General features: G+C 51.3%; 5 protein-coding genes and 1 pseudogene across 5 annotated transcripts; 4 read left to right on the forward strand and 2 right to left on the reverse strand.

Moving 5' to 3' along the window:
- The first annotated feature begins 298 nt into the window (after positions 1 to 298).
- LOC112893136 lies at positions 299 to 3,829 on the forward strand (annotated as a pseudogene).
- A 1,501-nt stretch (positions 3,830 to 5,330) lies between these two features.
- Positions 5,331 to 7,190, forward strand: LOC112893147 (glucan endo-1,3-beta-glucosidase GII-like). Its single transcript, XM_025960325.1, has 2 exons — positions 5,331 to 5,484; positions 6,046 to 7,190. The coding sequence occupies exons 1-2, from the start codon at positions 5,409 to 5,411 to the stop codon at positions 6,975 to 6,977; spliced, it is 1,008 nt and encodes a 335-aa protein (XP_025816110.1). The 5' UTR covers positions 5,331 to 5,408; the 3' UTR covers positions 6,978 to 7,190.
- A 4,051-nt stretch (positions 7,191 to 11,241) lies between these two features.
- On the forward strand, positions 11,242 to 14,122 carry LOC112893146 (lichenase-2-like). The gene is made up of 2 exons (XM_025960323.1): positions 11,242 to 11,406; positions 12,959 to 14,122. The coding sequence occupies exons 1-2, from the start codon at positions 11,316 to 11,318 to the stop codon at positions 13,894 to 13,896; spliced, it is 1,029 nt and encodes a 342-aa protein (XP_025816108.1). The 5' UTR covers positions 11,242 to 11,315; the 3' UTR covers positions 13,897 to 14,122.
- A 1,489-nt stretch (positions 14,123 to 15,611) lies between these two features.
- On the forward strand, positions 15,612 to 17,611 carry LOC112893144 (probable inactive purple acid phosphatase 16). Its single transcript, XM_025960320.1, has 5 exons — positions 15,612 to 15,991; positions 16,094 to 16,318; positions 16,437 to 16,713; positions 16,823 to 16,997; positions 17,202 to 17,611. Exons 1-5 carry the CDS (start codon positions 15,715 to 15,717, stop codon positions 17,412 to 17,414), a joined length of 1,167 nt encoding a protein of 388 aa, XP_025816105.1. The 5' UTR covers positions 15,612 to 15,714; the 3' UTR covers positions 17,415 to 17,611.
- A 1,909-nt stretch (positions 17,612 to 19,520) lies between these two features.
- On the reverse strand, positions 19,521 to 20,913 carry LOC112893149 (glucan endo-1,3-beta-glucosidase, acidic isoform-like). The gene is made up of 2 exons (XM_025960327.1): positions 20,720 to 20,913; positions 19,521 to 20,603 (listed from the first exon to the last, which is right to left on the reverse strand). Exons 1-2 carry the CDS (start codon positions 20,793 to 20,795, stop codon positions 19,681 to 19,683), a joined length of 999 nt encoding a protein of 332 aa, XP_025816112.1. The 5' UTR covers positions 20,796 to 20,913; the 3' UTR covers positions 19,521 to 19,680.
- A 1,039-nt stretch (positions 20,914 to 21,952) lies between these two features.
- Positions 21,953 to 22,861, reverse strand: LOC112894393 (ryanodine receptor 1-like). Its single transcript, XM_025962089.1, has 2 exons — positions 22,502 to 22,861; positions 21,953 to 22,327 (listed from the first exon to the last, which is right to left on the reverse strand). Exons 1-2 carry the CDS (start codon positions 22,763 to 22,765, stop codon positions 22,139 to 22,141), a joined length of 453 nt encoding a protein of 150 aa, XP_025817874.1. The 5' UTR covers positions 22,766 to 22,861; the 3' UTR covers positions 21,953 to 22,138.
- Positions 22,862 to 24,297: the final 1,436 nt, after the last annotated feature.

Consider the following 24,297-nt stretch of genomic DNA (forward strand, 5'->3'; position numbering starts at 1 on the left):
GAAAACGGTGTTAAAATACTGTAAAACAAATTTAGAATCGTGAAGAAAGATCTCCCAATCCAATTTGATTTGAGCACACATGGAAGAAGCGTTTCTTTTCTAAAAACAACCACATTAAAGGAAATTAATAATAATCCCCACCACCAACCCAAGGTGGGTAGAATAGAACCAGTATAAAGTAAGGTCGCCCTGGTGCGTTCCTTGTAGAAGAATGCTTACATGTTCTAGGTAACCAGGTGAAAAGTTGTGCTGCTTGTTGTTGGAGTTTTGGCCTCCCTTTCAGTCTTGGGCTGCTAAGATGGCGATTATGCAGGGCTCTGCTGCTTTGCTTGCTGGGGCAATGGCTCTTGGAGTTTTGGCCTCCCTTCTTACTGGTATGTGGTTCGATTATTGCTTCACTAAACCGAAGTACATGCTCCATAGTTGTGTTTTAACAATTTCTCCTTTAGAAAAATGGTTTTCTTTTTGCGGGTAACCGAAGCATGTATTGTGACTTTTGTCCTATTTTTCCTATTTTATTTAATTTGGTTTCATGTTAGGAAAGTGCATGAAAGGTATATGTCACTTCATATATAGTATACTGCATGTACGAAGAAATCAGAAAAAAAAAATGGCATAGGTTTCTAAAAATAATTATTCCGCTTGTAGGTTTGAGTGGTGTAAATACAAAGATATCTTCGCTGGCGTTTATTCCTACAAAATCTATCGATTTAATAGCCTGCGATTGCACCTATTTTTTGAATGGTTACTCCGATCAAAATAAGCACCTGGACATACTGCACGTCTAGGTGCATAGTTAGAAATGTGTTTGTTTTCAGATGGAGGGATAACTGTAAATGTTCTTATGTTTAATCAGTCATTACGTGGTGCAGGCGTGCAATCCAATGGCGTGTGCTACGGCATGGTAGCCGACGACCTCCCGCCCCCGGGCGAAGTCGTGCAGCTCTACAAGTCGAGCGGCATCAAGAACATGCGCATCTACGCCCCTGACAGCCAAGTCATGGAAGCCCTGCGCGGCTCCGGCATCGGGCTCATCCTTGGCGTCGTCAACGAAGACATCGGCAACCTCGCTGGCTGCTCATCATGCGCCGCGACCTGGGTCCAGACCAACATCAAGCCCTACTACCCCGCCGTGAACATCCTGCACATCGCCGTCGGCAACGAGGTCCAGGGCGGCGCGACGCAGAGCATCCTGCCGGCCATGCGGAACCTTGAAGGCGCACTGGCCGCCGCCGGCCTCGCCGGCATCAAGGTGTCCACGTGCGTGAGGCTGGACGTGGTCATCAACACCTTCCCTCCCTCCAGCGGCGTGTTCGCGCAGCCCTACATGGTGGACATCGCGCGGTTCCTGGCGACCGCCAGCGCGCCGCTGCTCGCCAACGTGTACCCCTACTTCGCCTACAAGGGCAGCCCCGGAGACATCAGCCTCAACTACGCGCTCTTCTTGCCGGGCACGACGGTGAGGGACGGCGGCAACGGGCTGGTCTACACCAACCTGTTCGACGCGATGGTGGACGCCATCCACGCCGCGCTGGAGAAGGCCGGCGCGGCGAGCGTCAGGGTCGTCGTGTCAGAGAGCGGGTGGCCGTCGGCAGGTGGGGCGGCGGCCAGCGTGCAGAACGCGCGGACGTACAACCAGAACCTGATCAACCATGCCGCCCAGGGCACGCCCAAGAGGCCCGGGGCGCTGGAGACCTTCGTGTTCGCCATGTTCAACGAGAACAAGAAGCCGGGGGAGCCGACGGAGCAGAACTTTGGGCTCTTCTATCCTAACAAGTCTCCGGTGTATCCCATCACTTTCAGATGAACCCCTTTGATGTACGAGGGTTATTGTTTTGTTTCAACAAAAAAATATTATACTACATGCTGCCTACATGTATTATTGCGAATTTGCAACAATATAATGCAAAGATTTGCTATACTACAGCTATACAGATGCACATACATGTGTACAAATAAAATCCCGACATTGAATGATGTATGGGTATATATATCGCCTTAAATTGGACCTAAAAAATGAGCTTAGAGTGAACAGCGTGAAAGTCGAAGGACCTAGATGTCCATTTTGGCAGTTAGATGAGAATCCAGGAAAAATTAAAGAACCCTATTGCATTTTAATCTCTCTCTTTTTTAAAAAAAAACTTGAAGCCAAGGATTTTTGCTATAAGATATAGCATTTACCTAGGAATCCTTTTGGATTGCTTGTTGTTCCAACCGAGACGATCACGAACCAAACAAGTTATATAGAAAAGACTAACTTCTATAAATAAGGAGTATCTGTTCTTAAACAATGCACCATTTGTGGTACAAGGATCATGTGTCTTAAGTATACTTGCTGGGATGCAATAAACCATACAGATGTTTTCTTTAAGATAAAGGAATATCTTTACTCCATCCTTTATATAAATAAAACATGGGCATCAATCCAGAAGAAGGTAGATATATATGAACATCCACGTAATAAATAGAGATTTCATATAAGTATATAACAGACATAGAAGGATCATAAATGTCTTAGCTATCCAGCGCAATCCACGGGAAGCTGCTGCATATCCTTGTTCCCATCAGCAATGGCCGATGCCGAGTATAAAACAAGCCGGTGTGCCATTTTTACTTGCCCATCGCATTTGCTGGTTTCATTTAGAATTTTAGATGGTGGGTATGAACGGAGTTGCTTCCTTGCTTGCGTTCGCATTGTTTATTATTGGATTCCACAGCTTGGTTGTTCGAAAGGGTATGTGCTGGTATTTCTTCTTCTTCTTCTATCTATCATCATTGTATTAAAGAAAAAGAAGCCTTTGATGAAAGATTAACCAACTATGGTTAGCACACGGCGCGTGCAGGTGTGGAGTCTGTCGGCGTCTGCTACGGCATGGTCGGCGACGACCTCCCGCCGGCGACCGACGTGGTGAAGCTGTACAAGTCCCTCGGCATCAACAACATGCGCGTCTACGCCCCCGACACCCGTGTCCTGGACGCCCTGCGCGGGTCAGGCATCAGGCTCGTCCTCGGCGTCGCCAACGAGGACCTCGCCGCCCTCGCCGCCAACAGAGCCTCCGCCGCGTCGTGGGTGCGGGCCAACGTCAAGCCCTACTACCCGGCCGTGAACATCACGTACATCGCCGTCAGCGACGAGGTGCAGGGCGGCGCGGCGCAGAGCATCCTCCCTGCCAGGCGGAACCTCGACGCCGCCCTGGCCGCGGCCGGCCTCGCCGGCAGCATCAAGGTGTCCACGTGCGTGCGGCTGGACGTGATCACCAACTCGTTCCCTCCCTCCAGCGGCGTGTTCGCGCGGCCCTACATGGCGGAGATAGCGCGGCGACCACCGGCGACCACCGGCGCGCCGCTGCTCGCCAACGTGTACCCCTACTTCTCCTACCGGGACAACCCGCGCGACATCAGCCTCAGCTACGCAATGTTCCGGCCGGGCACGGCGGTGAGGGACGGCGGCAGCGGGCTGGTCTACGCGAACCTGTTGGACGCCCTCCACGCGGCGCTGGAGAAGGCCGGCGCGGGGGGCGTGAGGGTCGTGGTGTCGGAGAGCGGGTGGCCGTCGGCCGGCGGGTTTGCGGCGAGCGCGGACAACGCGCGGGCGTACAACCAGGGCGTGGTCGAGCACGCCGGGAAGGGCACGCCCAGGAGGCCCGGGGCGGCGCTGGAGGCGTTCGTGTTCGCCATGTTCAACGAGAACCGGAAGCCGGGGGAGCCGACGGAGAAAAGCTTTGGGCTCTTCCATCCAAACGCGTCCCCGGTGTATCCCATCAAATTCCGGTGAGAGTGGCATCATCACGCCGAGGCGGATTGTGCTGGCGTGTCAGCGCATGCAGATCAGTGCAAGATGATGCAAAAATAGTTCAACAATAAAGGCTCGAAGAAAAAACAACTTCAATATGCTCTCTGACAAAAGAAGGATCAACAAGAGAAACAGAAATTAGGGTATGTTTGGTTGGGCTGTGGTTTTTGGAAAAGCTGCTATGAGCTGTGGGAGTGCAAAAGCTGCTGTGAAAAAGCTGCTATGGGAAAAAGCAGAAGACCGTTTGGTTAGAACAGCTGTGAGCTGTTGGAAATTATGTACTATGGGTGAAATACCTATAATACTCCTGAAAGTTTGTGAGACTGTATATAAACCAAAATATTCCTACAAATATAATATGTTCACTATTTCGCATGTAAATGTATCTTTTGGAAAGAAAAATATTAAATTTTCTAAGTTTTTCATCCATATGGGCGGCGTCGGGGCGGCAGCCGGGCCGGGCGGCATCGGGCAGCGCTGGGCGGCGTGGCGTCGGGGCGGGCGGCGGCGGGGCGACCGCCTGGCGGGCGGTGGCGGGCGGGGAGCGGGGGGCGGGAGGGGGGTGGGGGTGGGATGGGGACGCTAGAGCGGATGGGAACGGGAGGTGGATAGAACGAACCGTTTTTTCAATAATTAGTGGCAGGTGGGTAATTTTTTACCCTAAAAGCCATTGAAAGTAGGAGGGTGCTTTTGCATTTGTACTAGGGTGAAAATTGCTTTTAGGCAAAAGCAAGTTTTTGCAAAAGCCCAATCAAAGGCACCCTATATCTGTAACTAGAAGTCCAAGTCAAATCCGTTAGCACGCACCCCGGCCCAGAGAGAGACGACCTGAAATTCCACGTACAGTATTCGTCAACATCTCTACCCGTACGCATACGACGGCGTACGCACGCAATTAATACGTGTACCGCAGCAGGGGGAGAGATTGAGAGAAGAATTTCCATGCATGCGGTGTGGTGGAAGATAAGATAATTTGATGGCCGCCACAGAGAGAGAGAGAGAGAGAGAGTAGTACGCGAGGAAAACCGGCGAGAAGGCCGTCCGGCTTCCACAATCCCCGGACTTTCTCGACCGCGTCGTCGGAGATCGCCGTTTTTTTCCTGTGGAAAAAAAATGGGAGGAGATCGGCGACGTGTTCGGAGCTAAGTGACCGCCGCCACGCGATCCGTGCAAGGTGACCGCCGGCGGTGTACCGCAGGGAGAGGAGAATTTCCATGAGATTTTTTGCGTTGGGACGATGCACGCGCGCGGACGGTCACCGCTCGCTCATCATGATCACTCAGGTCAGGTGCGCCGGCACAAGAAACAGATCGAGACCGGGCGGCCTACCGGTAGCCGCAACCGGTGGACTTGGGGAAGACTACGCTAGTGCCGTGGAAAATGGGCGGAGGGCGACGTGTGTTAGGCCGGCCAGGCCATGCAGACGCAACTTGATCCCTGTCAAACGAACGCGGCCGGCGAACGGTGCGACGCGGCGCCACCACATGAATGCATGCGCCTCTGGACGCGGGAAACGCACCGGACCGGCGACTGAAACTTGTTTATAAAAGGAGCCGGGGGGTGCATGGCTTGCCTGCGCATCGGTTGTTCGTAGTAGCATCCATCAGGAGCAACAATGGCGAGGCAACAAGTTGCTTCTTCCATGCTTGCGCTTGCTCTCATCGTTGGGGCATTCGCCTCCATTCCTACAGGTACTGATGATCGTCATACATTCTCCGTCTCTTCTCTCTATTCTATTTGCATCCTAGTGCTGCCAGTGTTTACTAGTACCTAGCTAGACTTATTGAATGGAAAACAGCGTTCATGTAGTTCCTGAATTAACTGCTGGGTTTGCGTTTTGGTCTTTGCAATTTAATCTGTAGCTGTCCCCTTTACTTTGCAATGGATTTATGGAAGAAACTGCCAGGTGATTTTCCACGAAAGTTTTAGCTGCTACGGTATTTACCGCTACGTAGCAATCGATATCAATCGGTCTACTGGTAATTTTTATGCGTGCACGTCAAAGGAGGAATTTTAGGTCTACCATGTATAGCAGCAGCATCCATCTACTCCTGCCTACTCACAGAAACATATTCCTTTTGCTGACACATCATTCCTTTCGTGTTTAGCCAGATAAACCGATGGACCACTCATCATATTATACCCACATTATTGTTGCACATCGTCAGCTTTACCCAACAGCTAACAGTGTGCATGCATGAGTCTTTACTTTGGTCTGCTGCCTAATCATATTAACCGCGCGCGCGTCGCAGCCGTGCAATCCATCGGCGTCTGCTACGGCGTCCTGGGCAACAACCTCCCGTCTCGGAGCGACGTGGTGCAGCTCTACAAGTCCAGGGGCATCAACGGCATGCGCATCTACTTCCCCGACAGGCAGGCCCTCGACGCCCTCCGCGGCTCCGGCATCGGCCTCATCCTCGACACCGGCAACGACGTCCTCGCCCAGCTGGCCTCCAGCGCCTCCAGCGCCACGTCGTGGGTCCAGAGCAACGTGCGGCCCTACTACCCGGCCGTCAACATCAAGTACATCGCCGTCGGCAACGAGGTCCAGGGCGGCGCCGCGCAGAGCATCCTCCCGGCGATGCGGAACATCAACGCCGCCCTGGCCGCGGCGGGGCTCAGCGCCATCAAGGTCTCCACGTCGGTGCGGTTCGACGTCGTCGCCAACTCCTTCCCGCCGTCCAGCGGCGTGTTCGCGCAGGGGTACATGGCCGACATCGCGCGGTACCTGGCGGGCACCGGCGCGCCGCTGCTGGCGAACGTGTACCCCTACTTCGCGTACCGGGGCAACCCGCGCGACATCAGCCTCGGCTACGCGACGTTCCGGCCGGGCACCACCGTGAGGGACAGCGGCAACGGGCTGACGTACAGGAACCTGTTCGACGCCATGGTGGACGCCGTGGTGGCGGCGCTGGAGAAGGCCGGCGCGGGGGGCGTGAGGGTCGTGGTCTCCGAGAGCGGGTGGCCGTCGGGCGGCGGGTTCGGGGCGAGCGTGGACAACGCGCGGAGCTACAACCAGGGGCTGATCGACCACGTCGGGCGCGGCACGCCCAAGAGGCCCGGGGCGCTGGAGACCTTCATCTTCGCCATGTTCAACGAGAACCAGAAGGGCGGGGACCCCACGGAGAGGAACTTCGGGCTCTTCTACCCCAACAAGCAGCCCGTGTACCCGATCCGGTTCTAAGAATCAAGAGCTTCGGATCCATCCGATGGATAGATATATACCAATAAACCTAGATGGGGTATGCATGAAGATGCTGGGAGAAGCATCCATCTTCTTCGTTGCTTTAGCAGCCTACAAACAAATACTGTACTAATAAGCTGCAGCTGCATGCACAGCAGCAGGGGTAATTAATAAAGGGAAAGCACATCTATGGATTGTGAGCCCAATTATTGATTCCGAGGCCCATATGTCTGGGCTGAAGAGGCCCACGAACGTGCCCTCCGGCTTCTGAGTTTTTTTTAAAAAAGGGGATAAAAAAAAAACAAAATTCGAAAAAGGGGTGCCAGTTGGAGAAATTTAGGGAAATGGGTGCCTCCCGCCCGCTGGGAGGGCGGAAAGAAGCATCCCGCCCAACCATAGGGCGGGATGCTCAAAAAAAATTTCCAGGGACCTCTTCGCGAATAAGAAAACTTTTTTTATTCGCGAAGTGGTCCCTGAAGCAGGCCTCCCGCCCGGCAACTGGGCGGGATGCCTCCCGGTGCACTGTTATTTCATGTGTATGTGTTTTCTGGCTTCCAAAATTCGTAACAATTCACAGAAAAATCCAAAAATAGCAAAACTAGTTTTGTTAGAAAGTAGATTTCAAACTCTATAACTTTTGTTAATGGAGTTTAGTTTGAAACAAAATACTTTTACTCCTATTTTAAAACTAAGATTAAGGAAAGTTTATGCATAACTTTAGGATTTCATGCTTTGTTGTTTATGAAGTTTGGTATGACTATTCTATAAACTCTAGGTACCTTTGTGCAAAGTTTCAAACTCAAATTTGATGTAAATTTAACTTCTTTTGTCTTGAATTTTTCAAATTTGAAATGTTAACTAAACCTAATTATAACCCTTTTCTAATTAAAATCTATTGTTATTCTCTAATGTGATATTATTTAATATCTAATATATAGTCAAAGTTCTAAAACCTATAATCTTATGCTCCTGGTCCATTTTTGTTATATTTTTTCTTAGATTATTTGTTTCAGAAACTATTTGAAATTCAGAATTTTTTCAAATATAAGATTCATTCGCCATACTCTTATGTATGCACATAAAATTTTAATTCAATTTTCCAAAGAAGATTACGGTATCTAAAACTCGTACGAAGATAGTTAAACGATAACGTTTGCAACGTAGAATCTAAATATTACGATAGTACAATACATGAAGCCATTTAAAATAAAATAATATGATAATGAACATTACAAATATTACAAATACATGAATCCAAATATTGTGTCTTCAGTCAATGCGGCAAATATTACAAATACGTATCTAGGTCTGATAGAATCTCAACGCAGCAAATATTACATATGAGCAAACAACGTTTAAATAAAATTACAACTAAATGATGCCTGATGACGTACTAGCACTCGATCGGCGACGTCTCCCACTTCTTGATGCAACCGGAGGTCTTCCATCTGTAGCATCACCTGTAGAGCCAGCTTCAGCACAACTGGGGCCAGCATCATTGGTTGGACAACGTTTATACGTGTGTCCAATCTGATTACATGCACTGCAGCGTTGTATCCTCGGACGGAGCTCTGACTCATCCATATCATTACGAATACGCCGTGACTGACGGCGTCCTCTCTTAACCCGTGATGATCTTGGGTCTGGAATATAGATAACAGGATTATATTTTACAGATTCTAAACTATTCAGATTATAAATTATACTAAAAATAAATGAAAATACTAAAACTATTCAAAACATAACTACTCTAACAAATATTTCCTAAATTATAGTTATTTTCAAGTACTTATATGGCTAGAACGAGAATATACCTCAAAATCGACGCGTGGACAGGGCTTCGCCGCTTCCTCTTCTCTCTTCCTCTTCTCTCTTTCTCTTTTTTCTGATTTTTGCTGGATAAAATAGCATTTTTGGGGCAGGTTGGGGCTTAAATAGCCGGTGGGGGGACCTCCCGCCCGACCAAAGGGCGGGATGCCTCCCGCCCGCTGAACGGGCGGGACGCGTGGGGCCCGGGACATCCCGCCCTTTGGTTGGGCGGGATGCCCTCCCAGGGACCTCTTCGCAAATAATTTATTTGCGAAGAGGCCCTCGGGTGACGTCCCGCCCTCTGGGTGGGCGGGATGTCCCGGGCCCCACGCGTCCCGCCCGTTCAGCGGGCGGGAAGCACCCATTTCTCTAAATTTTCCCAACGGCCACCCTTTTTTCGAATTTTAGTTTTTTTTTATCCCTTTTTTTAAAAAAATTCCCGGCTTCTTCACATTCTGCTTGACATCTCACCTGCTGCTTCCTCCACTAGGCCGCTATCATCAGCAACAGCAACGACGGCTTTAAGCAAGCAGCAGGCTAGGAATTGGTTTTGACGTCTCTCTCGGCGACCATAAACCACACGCCGAATTGCCGGTCGCTGGGCTCGCCCCGACGTCCGCCTCCACTCACCACTGGTCTGGTCGCCACTAATTGCGTGCTCATGAGCAGCCGCGCAAAACAAGTAAAGCGAAGCGCCAACACCCAACCCAATTTGAGCCGAACAATCCACCGCTTAACTCCTCAACGAAAAATTCAGCTCGATTACTCTGCAAACTGTTTCAATTGGTCTAATCTCAACAAAATGGTAGTTCTCTTTCTTTTTGTTAACGTACTGCTGGTTAAATTTTAAGTTCGGTGGCAGAAGATACCTAAGCCATATACTAAAAATATACTCATCTGTAAGGCTGTAGCATGCACAGGATGACCTTCCTTTTTATTTTATTTTTTTTCCTTTTGCAATCAATTAGTACGACAGTTTTATGTAATTATTGCTTCTGCCTTGTAATTCTAAGTTTCGTCTTTACGCATCATCATAGCCAAGAGAGCGTTATATATTAATTTATTATCACACACATGATAGCGAGTAACAGAAGAAACGGTCCGGTGCATTAGTCTAGTGAAAAGTGAAACGTAGCAAGGAGAAAGAGCGAGCAAAGGAAACTAAAGGGATCGGAAGATTACCAATCATGGCAATAGGGACTGATCGATTACCAAGGAAATCATATCACGTTGCAAAACCATGATGAGTACACTACTCCTAATTCCGTCCAGCACGTCGATCTTGGCTTTGCTCGCAAACAGAATCATCATCGATCAGTGCGTAAATGGTTGACACCAAAGTCAAGGAAGATTGATAGTAAAGCTAGGAATAGGATGGACGGTGGAGGTAGAATTGACTTAGCCACGTCTCCGAAGCAAATAAATGCATGCACGTTTTCAGATGAAATAGACAATCTCCAAAACTCATTGCGACTACTGCAGGTAAATGACTAGGCTATATATTTGATAGAAGCAGTAATCAGCCTAGAGAACTCTGTCCTGGTATGAGTAGTTCAAAGTTAAGAAGTGATGATGAGCAAGGTGGAAAATGGTATAGGCGGCCACAAACTATGCTAGTGCACGTACAAGTATTTTCCAGAACAAAATGGAACTACAAATACATGTAGGGCCGGAGGGTGTCCAGTTAAGCATTCGGTGCACCTAATAATGCTGTCTTCACCGCTGGTTATGTATGGGAGTACGGTGCACAGTTGTACTCCAAAATAAAGGACCATCTGCATAAACGCCAGGTTATCCGCCACCAAAATTCGCACATTGTCCGTCCGACGCAAGTATGTAGGCCCTGAAATCGGAAGGTAGCTAGCAGTCTAGTACCTCAGAATTTCAGATGCCCTACGGAGTACCAAACTTAACATTGGAGCAGTTAGGTTCAGACGACGACCCATACAATGTGTGTATAGGCCTCCCACTCTGTGACTTCTTGACTTGATGCCTCGTTCCGAGATTTAGTTTATTTTTAAGACTTCAGCTTTAACAAAGATCGGTCAAGCGTAGTAAGTGGTGCGAGCACTAGAGAGAGATCATCTCTATTACAATCTGTTTGAATTTTTCTTTTTTTTGATAAGATGCCTACTTTGACTTGAGAACAAGCAGCCAAGTGCGAGTGTGAGGTCTCCTAATCCGACCGGACAGTGTGACTCCTCAAATGCTGCATGTGTTTTTGTTTTTAGAAAATCATACTATGCTGTATGTTGCTCGCTGAGTCGTCAGCGGGTCATCCTTCTTAAAGTGAAGTTGGCCAAACGCTGACCAGCGCATACAGAGCACCCTTTTTTAATACGTCAGATCAGGCCACCATACCATACATTGGTTTATTTGGACCCAGCTGCAGCATATCTGCAACTTGTGTGTATATTGGCCACTACTGCAGGAGCGGTGGTTATCGGGCTCTGCAAGCACTACCAGCAGCAGCAGCTCGAAGCTTAGATAGAGGTCTGCAGGGTGGTCATCGTCTTGGAAGAGAGGTCAATGGCAGCAGCAGCAGCTTCTGCTTCTCCCCCGTTCTTCTCCGGCTTCGACATGGCGCTGGTCCTCGGAGTCTTGGCTGCTATCCTTGCAAGTAACTCTCTCCATCTCTCTTCTTCTTCCTTGTTCGTTTCAGGCCGGAAACCCTGATTATAAGCTTGTCCGTAGATGCACGCTAGTCCTTCTCGTCTTCGAGGTCTCTCTCTGAATGAGTGCCGCCCGAGAGCAAGAGAGAGCGCGGTGGCGTCTAGGAACACCACCTGCAGCATCACTTTTGCTGATTTAATCTACTAGCAGTCTAGCATCAGGGCATCAGCATACATTTCGGTTCATCAAGCTAAGTATAATTCCTACGTGCAAGCAAAGCCTTCCTTCTCTTGGCTTAATTTCCCTTGGTCGCTTGGTTCATCAAGCTACATTCCGCCGTTAGGACCGCAATCTAGTCAACTGGGTCCCATGGCGATGCTTGATTGTATACCAGCTCTTGTGGGTACGAGAGTACGTATGCGCTTCATGCCATTTGGCTGCAGCCGAGTTGTTGCACCAACTGATTATTCAGGCATCAGATCACCTGCATGCACGCCCAGGTTACTTCTCCCAGTACGAATCGAGTAGCTTGCTTGATTATCATGAGGAAATTCTTGTTTAGTTTGATAAATGTTATTACTGCATTTCCTCTGCACTGATCCATGAATGTTGCTTGTAAGGCACTGGATCGAGCTTCCCCGGCTCGGAGAGCTCTAGTGCTAGCACCCAGCAGCTACTACTTTCTGTCGGAATGGACATCTCTTTGTTCCCTTTCGGAGGCGAGATGGACTAATTAACGGCCCTGTTGCAGACGTTGCAACAGAAGCTCTTTTTTTGTTACTTACAAAGTCGCTGGTCTTGCCTGCTGATTACTTTTGTTCTGACAGTTGAGTTAACGGTCAAAAACTACCTCCTCCGTTACAGGACATGTAGTTGACCTATCTAGATTCTTGGAAGTCATCGTCAGTCAGAAATTAGAGAATACTAATCAACATAAGTTAGCACCATGTTCCATCAAAGAGCACTACGTAAACAAAACAGTCTGCAAAGTTTGGAATCTACCGGAATTTTCAGTTACTTGTCCTTTTCTTCCTCCATCACAAAGAAAAAGTTGAGAAAAGATGTTTGAACAGCCTTAAGCCCGCCCTTTTCTGAACTGAACGTCCTGTGGGCTATACTAGTTGATTGATTCTGCAGCTGAGAACTCAGATAGAGAGAGTACCATTCATACGAGGTACTACCGCCCATCACAACGTACGTAATTCTTGGCAACAAGAAACATCAAACTAATCAAGTCGATTACCGATACATCCTTCCACGCATGTATATGCCCAGCAAGTACCAGATCCAGTTATTCACCCATCTTCTTCTCCATTCATGTACTGTGTTCCATCTTTAGCAATTCACTCATCGATCCTTCCACGCATACGCATACGCTGGCTCAAGTAAATAGCTCAGTTTTGATGGATATAATATAGATCGGAGTAGCTGGTGATCATTCTACATACCCTGCACTACTAAACCACAATCTTGGGTTGTGTTGGTTTATTATTAGAGATTATAATTCAGCTTGTGCTCACTGCTTGTCTGGATCAATATAATGGCGGGGTCCGATGCAGGGGCGGCGTCCGTTGGCGTATGCTACGGCACGAGCGGTGACAACCTGCCGCCGGCGAGCACCGCGGTGGGCATGCTCCGTGAGAACGGCTTCACCGTGGTGCGCCTCTACTGGCCGGACCCCGCGGCGCTCGCGGCGCTCGCCGGCACCGGCATCAAGGTCGTCGTCGGCGCGCCGAACGACGTCCTGCCCGCGCTGGCCACCAGCGAGTCCGCCGCCGCGGCCTGGGTCCGCCAGAACATCCAGGCCCACCCGCTGGTGACCTTCCGGTACGTCGTGGTCGGGAACGAGGTCCCCGCGGGCGAGACGGCGCACCTCGTGCCCGCCATGGAGAACGTCCATGCGGCGCTCGCGGCGGCTGGTCTGGGCCACGTGAAGGTGACGACGGCCATCTCGCAGGGCACCATCGCCGTGCACCTCCCGCCGTCGGCCGGCGAGTTCACGGAGGAGGCGCGGTCGTTCATGGGCTACGTGGTGTCCTTCCTGGAGCGGACCCGCGCGCCGCTCCTGGCCAACCTGTACCCGTACTTCGTCTACACGCTCGGGCTCGGGCACATGGACATGGGCTTCGCGCTGTTCACGTCGCCGGGGCCGGTGGTGCAGGACGGCGAGTACGGGTACCAGAACCTGTTGGACGCGACGGTGGACGCGCTGTACACGGCGGTGGCGAGGCTCGGGGGCAGCAGGGTGCGGGTGGTGGTGTCGGAGACCGGGTGGCCGACGGCGGGCGGCGCGGCGGCGTCGGTGGAGAACGCGATGACGTACAACCAGAACCTGGTGAGGCACGTGCGGAAAGGCACGCCGCGGCGGCCGAGGAGGGTGGAGGCCTACGTGTTCGCCATGTTCAACGAGAACCTCAAGGAAGCCGGCGTGGAGCAGAACTGGGGGCTCTTCTACCCCAACATGGAGAGGGTTTACCCAATCACCTTCGGCGCCTGACAATCGATGAACGGAATACGTATTTGCCGGTATTGTGCTTGGTGTGTGTACCGTATTTGTACAGGGATTGGTTGCGACCGCTGAGGATTTGTTTGCCTCAGACGCGTACGCTGAGATGTGTTCCATGTGTAGTATAGTACACTACTAGTGTGCGAGGTGTGATGAGATTTGGACACGCGGATCGACACGTTTGCTGGACAAGCAAATTGAGTTGAATTTCATTTCACTGTGCTCAAGTACCCTTCTCGCTCCGATTATCGTTAGAACAAGGGTGTATTCGTTCCCCGGGTATAAAGTTTAGAGGGGTCACATCAGAGAGAATCTTATTATTTAGAAGTATTAAATAAAGTTTAATTATAAAACTAATTGCAGAACCTTAGGGCTAATTTGCGAGACGAATCTAACGAGGTATATTAGTCTATGATTAGCGGATGATTACTGTAGCATCACTGTGGCAAATTATGGATTAATTAGGCTCATTAAATTTGTCTCGCGAATTAGCACCCATCTGTGCAAAAAGTTTTGTAATTAGACTTTATTTAATACTTCTAAATGATAAGATTCTCTTTGATGTGATGGGTCTAAAATTTAGAGGGTAGGAAACGAAACAGGGCCTCAGTCATCTTATGATCAGTACTATTGCTATTCTGCCAAAACGGATAGATTAGAATAATCCCAGAGTAGAAAATGACACGATGATGAAGCAGTTTTCATAATGAGCACCGACATATATTTCTGGTGGGCAAATGGCAGCTGAGCAACTACGGCTTTAACTAGTTGGTAAACAAAACGGTGCCGTGGCAGGATTCATGCGAACAGATAAAAGCATATTCTCGCGCGCTCCTGCACGGACTCTCTTTTCCCCGTCCGTCCTGGCCTGCAGCATATTCCCCTCCCTCCCCTGCTTGCTGACCTGACGGGTTCCGATGCTACCACTACCATCGTTCAGCGTGACTCACGCCCCGTTCGTTTCCTACCCTCTATACTTTATACCTACCATATCAAAGAGAATTGCTATTTAGAAGTATTAAAATCTGTTTATAAAATTTTTTGCACAGCTGGGTGCTAATTCGCGAGACAAATTTAATGAGCCTAATTAATCCATAATTTGCCACAGTGATGCTATAGTAATCATCCGCTAATCATAAACTAATATACCTCATTAGATTCATCTCGCGAATTAGCACTGGGATTCTGCAATTAGTTTTGTAATTAGACTTTATTTAATACTTCTAAATAATAAAATTCTCTTTGACGTGATCCTTCTAAACTTTAGATTCCAAGAAACGAACACACCCTTAACGTACATGTCCTCTGTTTTTCTTCCTCCGTTTCAAAAAAATTATAATTTATCTCCGTTCCAAGCTGTTTTGATAAATTTGGATACATAATTTTAATATATATTTAGATTTATCAAAACAATCTGCATTTTAAAATGGAGGGAATACGGCTTTTCTTATCTGACCGATGATGGCTCCAATCTGCATACAGTAGTGGTGCACGCCGCGACATGCAGATGCACCGGTTGATCAAGCACAGCAGCTCTGACGTTGTTTTCTCGAGGACTGGAGCGGCAGCGACGTTCCTGTGCTGCGCTGCTTAAAATTTCAGAAATTTTATTTTTTTTCGAAAAAATAAATTTCACAGAAATCACACGGCATCCAGTACAAATCATCAATCACTAGCTGCTTTTTTCTGGCCCGAGCTGCCAGTCTGCCACGCACAGTACCACCACCGCCGCGCCAGGCGTCACGTCTCGCGCGCGCAGCTCCACCAAGAACGCACCAAACCCGTCGTAGGGGCCACGCCGAGGCCGAGATGCGGTGGTGGCGCGGCCTCGCCGCCGCGGGCGCCATGCTTGCCGCCCTCGCCGCCGCCGCGGGGCTACGGCCGACGGCCAAGGAGCGCGGCGGGTACCCGTCGGCCGCCGACGCCTATAGCCGGCCGCCGCTGCGGTTCGGGTCGGGAGGGTTGTTCAAGGTGGCGCTCTTCGCGGACCTGCATTACGGCGAGAACGCGTGGACGGACTGGGGCCCCGCGCAGGACGCCGGATCCGACCGCGTCATGGCCGCCGTCCTCGACGCCGAGAAGCCCGGTCCTTTGCTTGCTCCACGCATTCTGTTCTGCCTTCTCCCACTGCAAAATCCCAGCTTTTTTCTCTGAAACTCCTCTTCACTCTGTTGTGGAAATTTTTCAGACTTCGTGGTGTACCTCGGCGATCTCGTGACGGCGAACAATCTCCCGATCCCCAACGCGAGCCTGTACTGGGACAGGGCGGTTTCTGCGGCCAGAGGCAGGGGGGTCCCGTGGGCGGCCGTGTTCGGGAACCACGACGACATGCCCTTCGAGTGGCCGCCCGAGTGGTTCTCCCCTGACGGCGTCCCACCGCTGCGCTGCCCACCGACGAGCATGTCGGCTTCAGGTAAACATGAACAACTTCAAATAGAAAAAACATAGACTCGCGCCGCTTCAGTTCAGTATAGACAACCTCTTTTTTTTTCCAATCGAGGTCCCTGATTGCTTCCGTTGTGTGTAATAAGGTGTGGATCAAGGATGCAGCTTTCGAGGGACTCCGCGGATTGACCTGATCACAACAGAGATCAGCAAGAACAGGCTGTCCTACTCATCGAACGGCCCCAAGGACCTGTGGCCCGGCGTCTCCAACTACGTCTTGCAAGTGCTCTCACGCTCCCACGGCGATCCGGCTCTGCTCATGTATTTCCTCGATTCCGGCGGAGGATCATACACGGAGGTCTTATCTAGTGCTCAGGTCAAGTGGTTTCAGAGCCAGTCTCAGTTCCTGAATCCAAATGGAAGGTCAGAGTCAGACATACTACATTCTGCGAGTATGTTAGCTTGTCTGTTAATCGTACTGATGATACTGGTATGTGTTTGGTTTTTTCCCTCATTTCCTTGAGGCCTGCAGGATCCCTGAGCTGATCTTTTGGCATATACCAAGCACAGCATATGTAAAGGTAGCTCCAAAGGCCAATTCTGAAATAAAGAAACCCTGTGTTGGCTCTATCAACAAGGAGAATGTAGCGCCACAAGCAGCTGAATGGGGTATGATGGTTGCTCTTGCCAAGAGGCCGTCAGTTAAGGTATCTCAGAGACTCAGATCAGTCATCTCAGTTTCCTTTCACCCGATAAATTCTCAGATACAGTAACGTACCATGGTAAATGGTATTTAGTGTTTACTACTGCGTATTCCTCAAGAATCCTGGCTGTATGCTTCCGGGGGACGTTGAAATCCTTAGATCAGAATAGTATATACTGTGTAAAATAACATTGTTTTCTTTTGACAGGCAGTCTTTGTTGGGCACAACCACGGGCTGGACTGGTGCTGCCCGTACGAGAAGATGTGGCTATGTTTTTCACGGCACACCGGTTATGGAGGTTACGGTAACTGGCCCAAGGGAGCAAGGATCATTCAGATAACTGAGAGCCCATTCTCGACTGTGTCCTGGATACGGATGGAGAACGGGACGAAGCACAGTGATGTTACACTAAGCTCCTGAATCTGCCTGAATTTCATGTACAGAGGAGATTTCTCTTTTAAAAGAAAAAAAAAGAGAGAGAACCAGAGGACTGAGTGTTTATTTTCTGTAAATTACGAAGTGTGAGCCCTGATTTTTTTTGGATAAAATGATGGGGTTGTATTTATATTTACTTGAAATAATGGTCATATAATAAATCATCCGAGGGATATAGCTCACTATAGTGGGGATTACAAAATTTGGTGATTAGATGCTTTTCCAATTAAAAAAAAGGACAATACGGCAGGACTAGCACAAACTAAGAAGTTTGATCTGATCAAGGACTACTCGTCGTATCTTTAGAACAGTATAGTAGGGATAAAGTAGTCATTGAAATAACACATAGCTCACTGCTTTAGGCAGACCTTAGATATGTCCAAAAAAAAATATCCACCACGTTTATGCTCCAGACATGGCTTATTTGCACGAATACTTTTTTTTTGAGGGGGTCAACGGAGGCGTTTGCACGAATACTCTAACAGCCGTTTCTTAAAAAGTGAAATACTGTACTCAACTCTGCAACTAGCCATGTCACGGTTTTTGTAAAACAGAGAAAAGCTCCAGTTTCAGAATATTTTCTCTAGTCACAAGTAACTGCCAGTAATACCAAGTTTCAGAATATTTTCTCTAGTTCTATGTGTAGAATGCGTTCAGTAATCATGTCGGAAGTTTGGCCATTGATATCTCTTTGAATATTTCAGATGAACTTTTCGAAAATTGTATGCCCAGCTTTGTTTTGAAAATTAGATTCAAAATGTTATAAATTTAATATATTTTGAATATGTTTTGTAACCATTAATTAGTGGTCAAAGTAGTATCTTAGCGACCATTTGCAATCAGAGAGTGTGTGGTATTGCATGGCAATTGTTTTTAGACTGCAGTGTATCAATATATGTTCAACAAATCATAGGGAGATGCCGGCAAAGGGCGGGAAGGGCACAGTAAGAAGTGGCCGGCGGCCACTGGCAGCCGGTCTTCTTCCGCGGACGGAGCCGGCAAGAAGTTATATTATGCGACGATGGTACAAGTGGTCGTTAGAGTCCAAGTTCATTTCAGAATGTTCACTTGTTGTTCTCCTGTATTGTTTGCCTTCAGAACGTTCGAGTTCAGTTCAGAACGAACCGCCCTTGCCCTTACCGGTTTCATCTTTACTGTGTTTGGCTTGTCAGCACTAGAACATAATGCAAGTCTCTCTCAGCAGAGCTGATCGCTGCCTCAAGCCAGCCTGAGTATTCCGTTGTTTATCAGTTATTCAGTTCAATCATTCAACGTCATCTCAAATTCCTGATGCGATCAATGCCAGAAGAGCACTCGTGAAAATTTCAGATGTGAAAGTCCATGCACCATGCCAGCGGAAGAATTCGCAGAACAATCAAACGAGGTCTCTCACATTTCCAACATGCATCGCCACACAGGAGCTTGCAGAGTTGCAGTCCTGCAGAAGAGCTATCTAACTCGCGCGCGGAGATCGCATGGACCTTGGCCGACGCTGGACGGGCGGCTGCGAGACCTCCATGCTGAGAAATGAGAAGGACGCGCGGTAAGCCAGACCGGATTCCCGCGGCGAGCTTGGGAGCGAGGCGGAGAGGGGCCCTCCCTTGTGCGCCCAAGCGTTGGTCGACTGGTCATCGTCGTTTCGTAGGGGCGGCGGAGAGCCCACGATTAGGAGGGGAGAGGGGAAGACGGAGCGGCCTGGGCGCGGCGGAGCTCCGGCAAGGCACGGCCTGAAGCGGAGGCGGCGTTCCTCGCAGCCCAGGGGGTGGACGTCGTTTCAAATACCGACCGTCCGTCCGATCGGACTTCTACGGCCTGGATCCAGCGCATAAGGGAGTCGTCTTCCTCCTCGAGCTCGCACACCTCAAGCCGTTGTATCCGCCGGCTCAGTAGATGCGCAGGGGGATTCTCCTTCGCCGGCGAAGACGGCCGGCGACGAAGCACCCAGAGACGCGTTTGTGGGTTCCTGGCCCCCGCTCCACCGTCAGCGAGGCAGATCTCCGTGTCAAGTGCGTTAGGTGATAGCACGGAACAAATTTTCTCATTCGCCAATGCACATTTTGGTGTAGCCATTACAATGCTCATCCTTCCCCATTAGTATCTTGCAACGTGATTATATATGCCTCTTATTCATCTTTAGGTTACAGGCAACTAATTGATAGGTTATTCATAAAATTTGAAGTATCATCTGCTTATTTGTGTATGTATATCTGTATGTAGTTGTCTTGTTCTTGTATCAATCAAATCCGCTCGCTCAGAACCTGATGGGGTATGCCGGCGATTTGTCCGGGTTGAACAATCCGAAGTGCCTCTCCGTCTCTGCTCCTGGCTTCTGGTCCTCGTTGAACATGGCGAATATGTAGGTCTCGATGGCCCCGGGGCGCTTGGGCGTGCCCTGCCCAACATGGTTGATGAGGTTCTGGTTGTAGGTCTGCGCGTTGTCCGTGGTGGCCGCGTCGCCCCCGGCCGACGGCCAGCCGCTCTCCGACACGACGATGCCGACATTCCCTGCCCCGGCGTTCTCGAGCGCGGAGTAGAAGGTGTCGACGAGCGCGTCGAAGAGATTCTGGTAGGCGTTGCTGCCGTCCTGCACGACGGTGCCGGGGGAGGTGAAGAGCGCGTAGCTGATGTCGATCTGGCCCTTGTTGCCGATGTAGGAGAAGTAAGGGTAGACGTTCGCGAGGAGCGGCGCGCCGGTGCTCTGCAGGTACTGCGCGATGGGGCCCATGTGGCCCTGCGAGAAGCTCCCCTCCGACGGCGGGAACCCCTGCGTGACGCCGCTCTGCACCGCCGTGGACACCTTGACGGCGCCGAGGCCGGCGTCGGCGAGGGCCCCGTCGATGTTCCGCATGGCGGGGAGGATGCTGGCGGTGTCCCCGCCGGCCACCTCGTTCCCCACGGCAATGTAGCGGAAGGAGACGCCCGGGAAGGCCTGGACGTTGTCCCGGACCCAGGCGGCCGCGGCGCTTGGGTCGGAGGCGAGGGAGCCGAGCTTCTCGTTGGGCACGTCCATGATGAGCCCGATGCCGGTGCCGCTCAGCGCCTGCAGCGCGTTGGCGTCCGGGAAGTAGATGCGCATGAGGTTGATGCCGTTGGACTGGTAGAGCTGCACGACGTCGGCCGCCGAGGGCAGGCTGCCGCCGTTCACGCCGTAGCACACGCCGATGGATTGCACCCCTGGTGCACGCGGTCGGTGACAAACTTAACTGATTAGCATTGATCTAGTTGAATGCGTGGCTAGCTAGCTGTGATACGTAGTAAGAGACATCATCTCGATCGATCAGTCACAGTACCTGTAGGGATGGCTGCGAATGTTCCGAGGAGCAATGCCAGTGCGAGCATGGAAGCCACGGCACCCTGCTTCGCCATCTTGGATCGCTGCTGCTTAATTATCTGCAGGTAGGGGAGGAGGAGTGTCTACAGCAGAGTATATTAGCAGGTAGACAGCAGATGGATTACTGAAACAGCTGCTGCTGCTGCAGTTAACTGAACTTTGCATGCAATCCACCGAGGCTTGCGGGGCCTATTTATAGGCTGGCAGCCGGCTCGACCTCTATCCGGTTCGGCACGCCACACAGCGTGGTACCAAGTCCGTCAATGGCGATTTTCCACCACTAGCGCTACGTAGAGCCAAAGCTCAGCTGAGCCCCATCGGCATCGGCGCTGCTGGTTCACGGGCTCCAGCTAGCAATACTACAACTTGGCGGGCGGCCTAACATAACAGGGCGAGGTCCTCCGCCGATCGCGGCCTCCGTGTGTATGCAGCGCGTACAGATACAATCATACAAAGCCGCGCCTTGGCCGGGCTCGTGGAATTCCAAGCCTCGCTGACCAGACTCAGAGCTGAATCCATCCTGCCCCGTTTGACGGGGCTCCGGCGACATCGATCGCCTAGCTCCTCCTCCTCCCAGTTGCGTGTTGTTTGTACGTGGTGCCGCGACGCGTTCGCTTGGTTTCGTCGCAGCTCCGGCGCGGAGGAGGAGCAAAATTTGAATGACGCGGACATGCAGTCACCATCGGCTTCGGGAAGGGAAGTCGTGAACCCCGTTCAGATTCGGGACAAGCCCGAGAAGCTGCTTTTTTTTTTCAAAAACAAAATAGTTTGGTTCGGCCCAAGTGGCCCGTGAGCACGGCCGCATACCAGCCCGTCCGTGGGCTGCCAGCGACCGATCTGCTGCCAATTACGCCGTGGAAAAAATCCGTTTTCCCTCTTGAATTTTGGCGTTTCCTTCTTAGATAATAAAAATATAAAACTGTCCATCTGGACTCCGAACACATGATCTTTCTTCCTAGCTGTTTTCTCTTAGTGGTTTTCTCTTTTTCTTTTATATTTAAAAGAAATGCGGTTTTATATTTTGAGAAAACGCGGACTCGTGTTAAAAGTTCAGGGAGGTGAAAAATATATTTTCGTTATGCCGTCCGGTCTCCCAGGCCCAGCTGCACGGCGTCAGTACTCAGTAGGCTAAACAGCTGAGTTGCTGACGAACCGCATAAAGGCAGGCATGTCGTCGTGCACACAAACGCTGTGTATAATGAGCAGTATCACCGAACGAATCAAGCATACTATATAGGACAAGTTACTTCAAAGGACTACACTGCAGCTTTGGCTATAACATGCGTGCTCTGCAAGCATTTTTTTCTTCCCCAAGAGAGTCGATCGCCAGACTTGGGAACTAACAGGGGAAAATCCCACAGCTAATCCTGGGATCTTGTCATACTTGTCTTCTCGGCCTGTTCCTGGTGCGCGTAGCGGCTGATGCAGCACCAACAACAACGGCCTCCTTTTCCTCCACCGGGGCGTGCTCCTCCTCTTCTTCCTCCCCTTCCTCTTCGTCATACTCTGTGCCATCGTCTTCATCTGATGCCTCGTTCTCCTCCAGTATCGCTTTGTTGATCTCCATCTGCGCACAGGCAACCAACCGTTTGGACACTAGCACTCTAGCAGCTCAATTTTACTCACGTTTTGCTATGCTAACGAAACTCGGCTGATGTAATCTCACTTGGAATGCGCTAATTAGTGAGCATCTGCTACTGATTACTGCTATTTGGGTGGGTCAGCAAGTATCGCTGCGTACCTCCCGCAGGAAGCGCTCGTCGAGGTCGTCGGCGACGCGGGCGGCGGTGACGAGGGTGCCGACGAAGAGGGAGAGCGGCAGCACCAAGGCCAGGATGAGCGCGTTGGTGCTCGGCGGCCCGCCCGCCCGCACGACCATCAGGCCCCGCCGCCGCCGCCCGCGCCCTCCCACCGGCCGCGCGGAGGCCCGGACGGTACAGGACGGCGGGGCAATGGCGCCGAGACGCGCCGGCAGAGAGAGAGCAGCGACGAGGCCCCGCGCCATGGGGCGGAGTGGGGCTCGGTCGGCTGCGGGGAGGCTTCCGCTCGCAGCGCAGCGCGTCGTGCCAGCAGCGTTCGCCTGCCTTATCCGTTGCTGTTGCCAGGCGGGCGGGCGCTTCCGTCGTATAGGAAAAAGGAAAGGGTTGGATCTCGCGAAGAGGCTTTGTAGGCCCATTTAGCCACCAAAAGCCCAAAAGCATCTGGAAATGTCTTTTGCTGGTAGTGGGCCACTAAATAAAAGGCCAAATACTTGTATGACTTCACTGTACGATGTTGCAGTGTTTCATTTGGTGTTAGGGGTAAAAGAATTATTTGATGTTGCATTACACCGTTAGCTTGTCAAACCAACGGAAGGGCTAAATTATGTCCGCCGCCGCCACCAGGTACGTCCGCCGCTCCGACTGCTTCCGCGCCGCGCGCTCCGACACCGCCCCCCGCGCGGCCTCGCCTTCGCCGTCGTCCGCCGCCGCCGACAGCCTCGTCGTCCGCGGCCACGCGCGGCGCGCACCGGGAGGGCCGCGAGCACCACCAGGAATGGAGCCGCCGCCGCCACCAGCCTCGCGACGGCCATGGCGAGCCGTGTGCAGGCAGGCGGTCACCAGTGAGTGAATGGGACGGACAGTGGCTGGACTGAGATCGCTGGTTCCGCGCCGGCCCCGACTAGGTTTGGGCGCGTGGGTGTACGTGCTGTCGGCCTGGGTGCACGGGATGTGCGGAGGACGGAGGACAAACAAGTGGGCCGGAGTCGTCGTCGTCGTTGGCAGGAGGCAGCGAGTCAACAGCTCGCGGGCATGGAAATCCGGGACGAGCGCCGGCGAGGAGGAGGAGACGCGGCACGGCGGCCTGGTCCACGCGATGCGAGGTGAGAGAGACTCACCTCTCGTGCCTTTTCACGGCCAGCTCTGCTATGCTCCAGTGCTCCATATATATTTTAGGACTTTCAGAAGATGGTTACCCTCATCTCTCTTTGATCAATGGATAGAGCTGGTTGATAGGGTGTTTTCTTTCCCTTTTGATAACGCACCTGATGTGATAGTTTGCATCCAAATCTGTATATGAGCATTTGACCAAAAATGATTCCCTGGCTGCCTGTGAGTGGAAGATTTAATTCAATCAATTCGACCCTGCCTGCCTGCCGCGCCGGACTTATCAGGTCAGTGAGCGTCTGAGCGACTGCGTGCGTCGCCATCGTCCGCGGCCGGGCCAGATGCTCTGCCGTCCGGACACCTGGTGATGGATGAGGGGCGGCGATAGTGGTGGCGATCGAACGGAAGGAAAGCAAGGTGCGAGTGCGAGTGGCCTTCATGGTGGGTGGCGACGGCGACGCGGGCGACTGGAGCGAGCGATCGCCCTAGTGGCGCGGCCCGCCGCGCCGCGTTTGCTCGGGCTCGCCGACACACGTAGCTCGTCTGCCGGGCAGGATAGCGGATTCCATTGGCGCACGTAGCAGCGGCCTCTCATCCTATTGGGGTCGAGCGATCGATTCATTCGCCGCCCGGGGAGCTTTTCGTTGATCTGGATGTGCTCCTTCCCTTG

The sequence above is a fragment of the Panicum hallii genome, chromosome 5, assembly GCF_002211085.1.
Source record: "Panicum hallii strain FIL2 chromosome 5, PHallii_v3.1, whole genome shotgun sequence".
Taxonomy (NCBI): domain Eukaryota; kingdom Viridiplantae; phylum Streptophyta; class Magnoliopsida; order Poales; family Poaceae; genus Panicum; species Panicum hallii.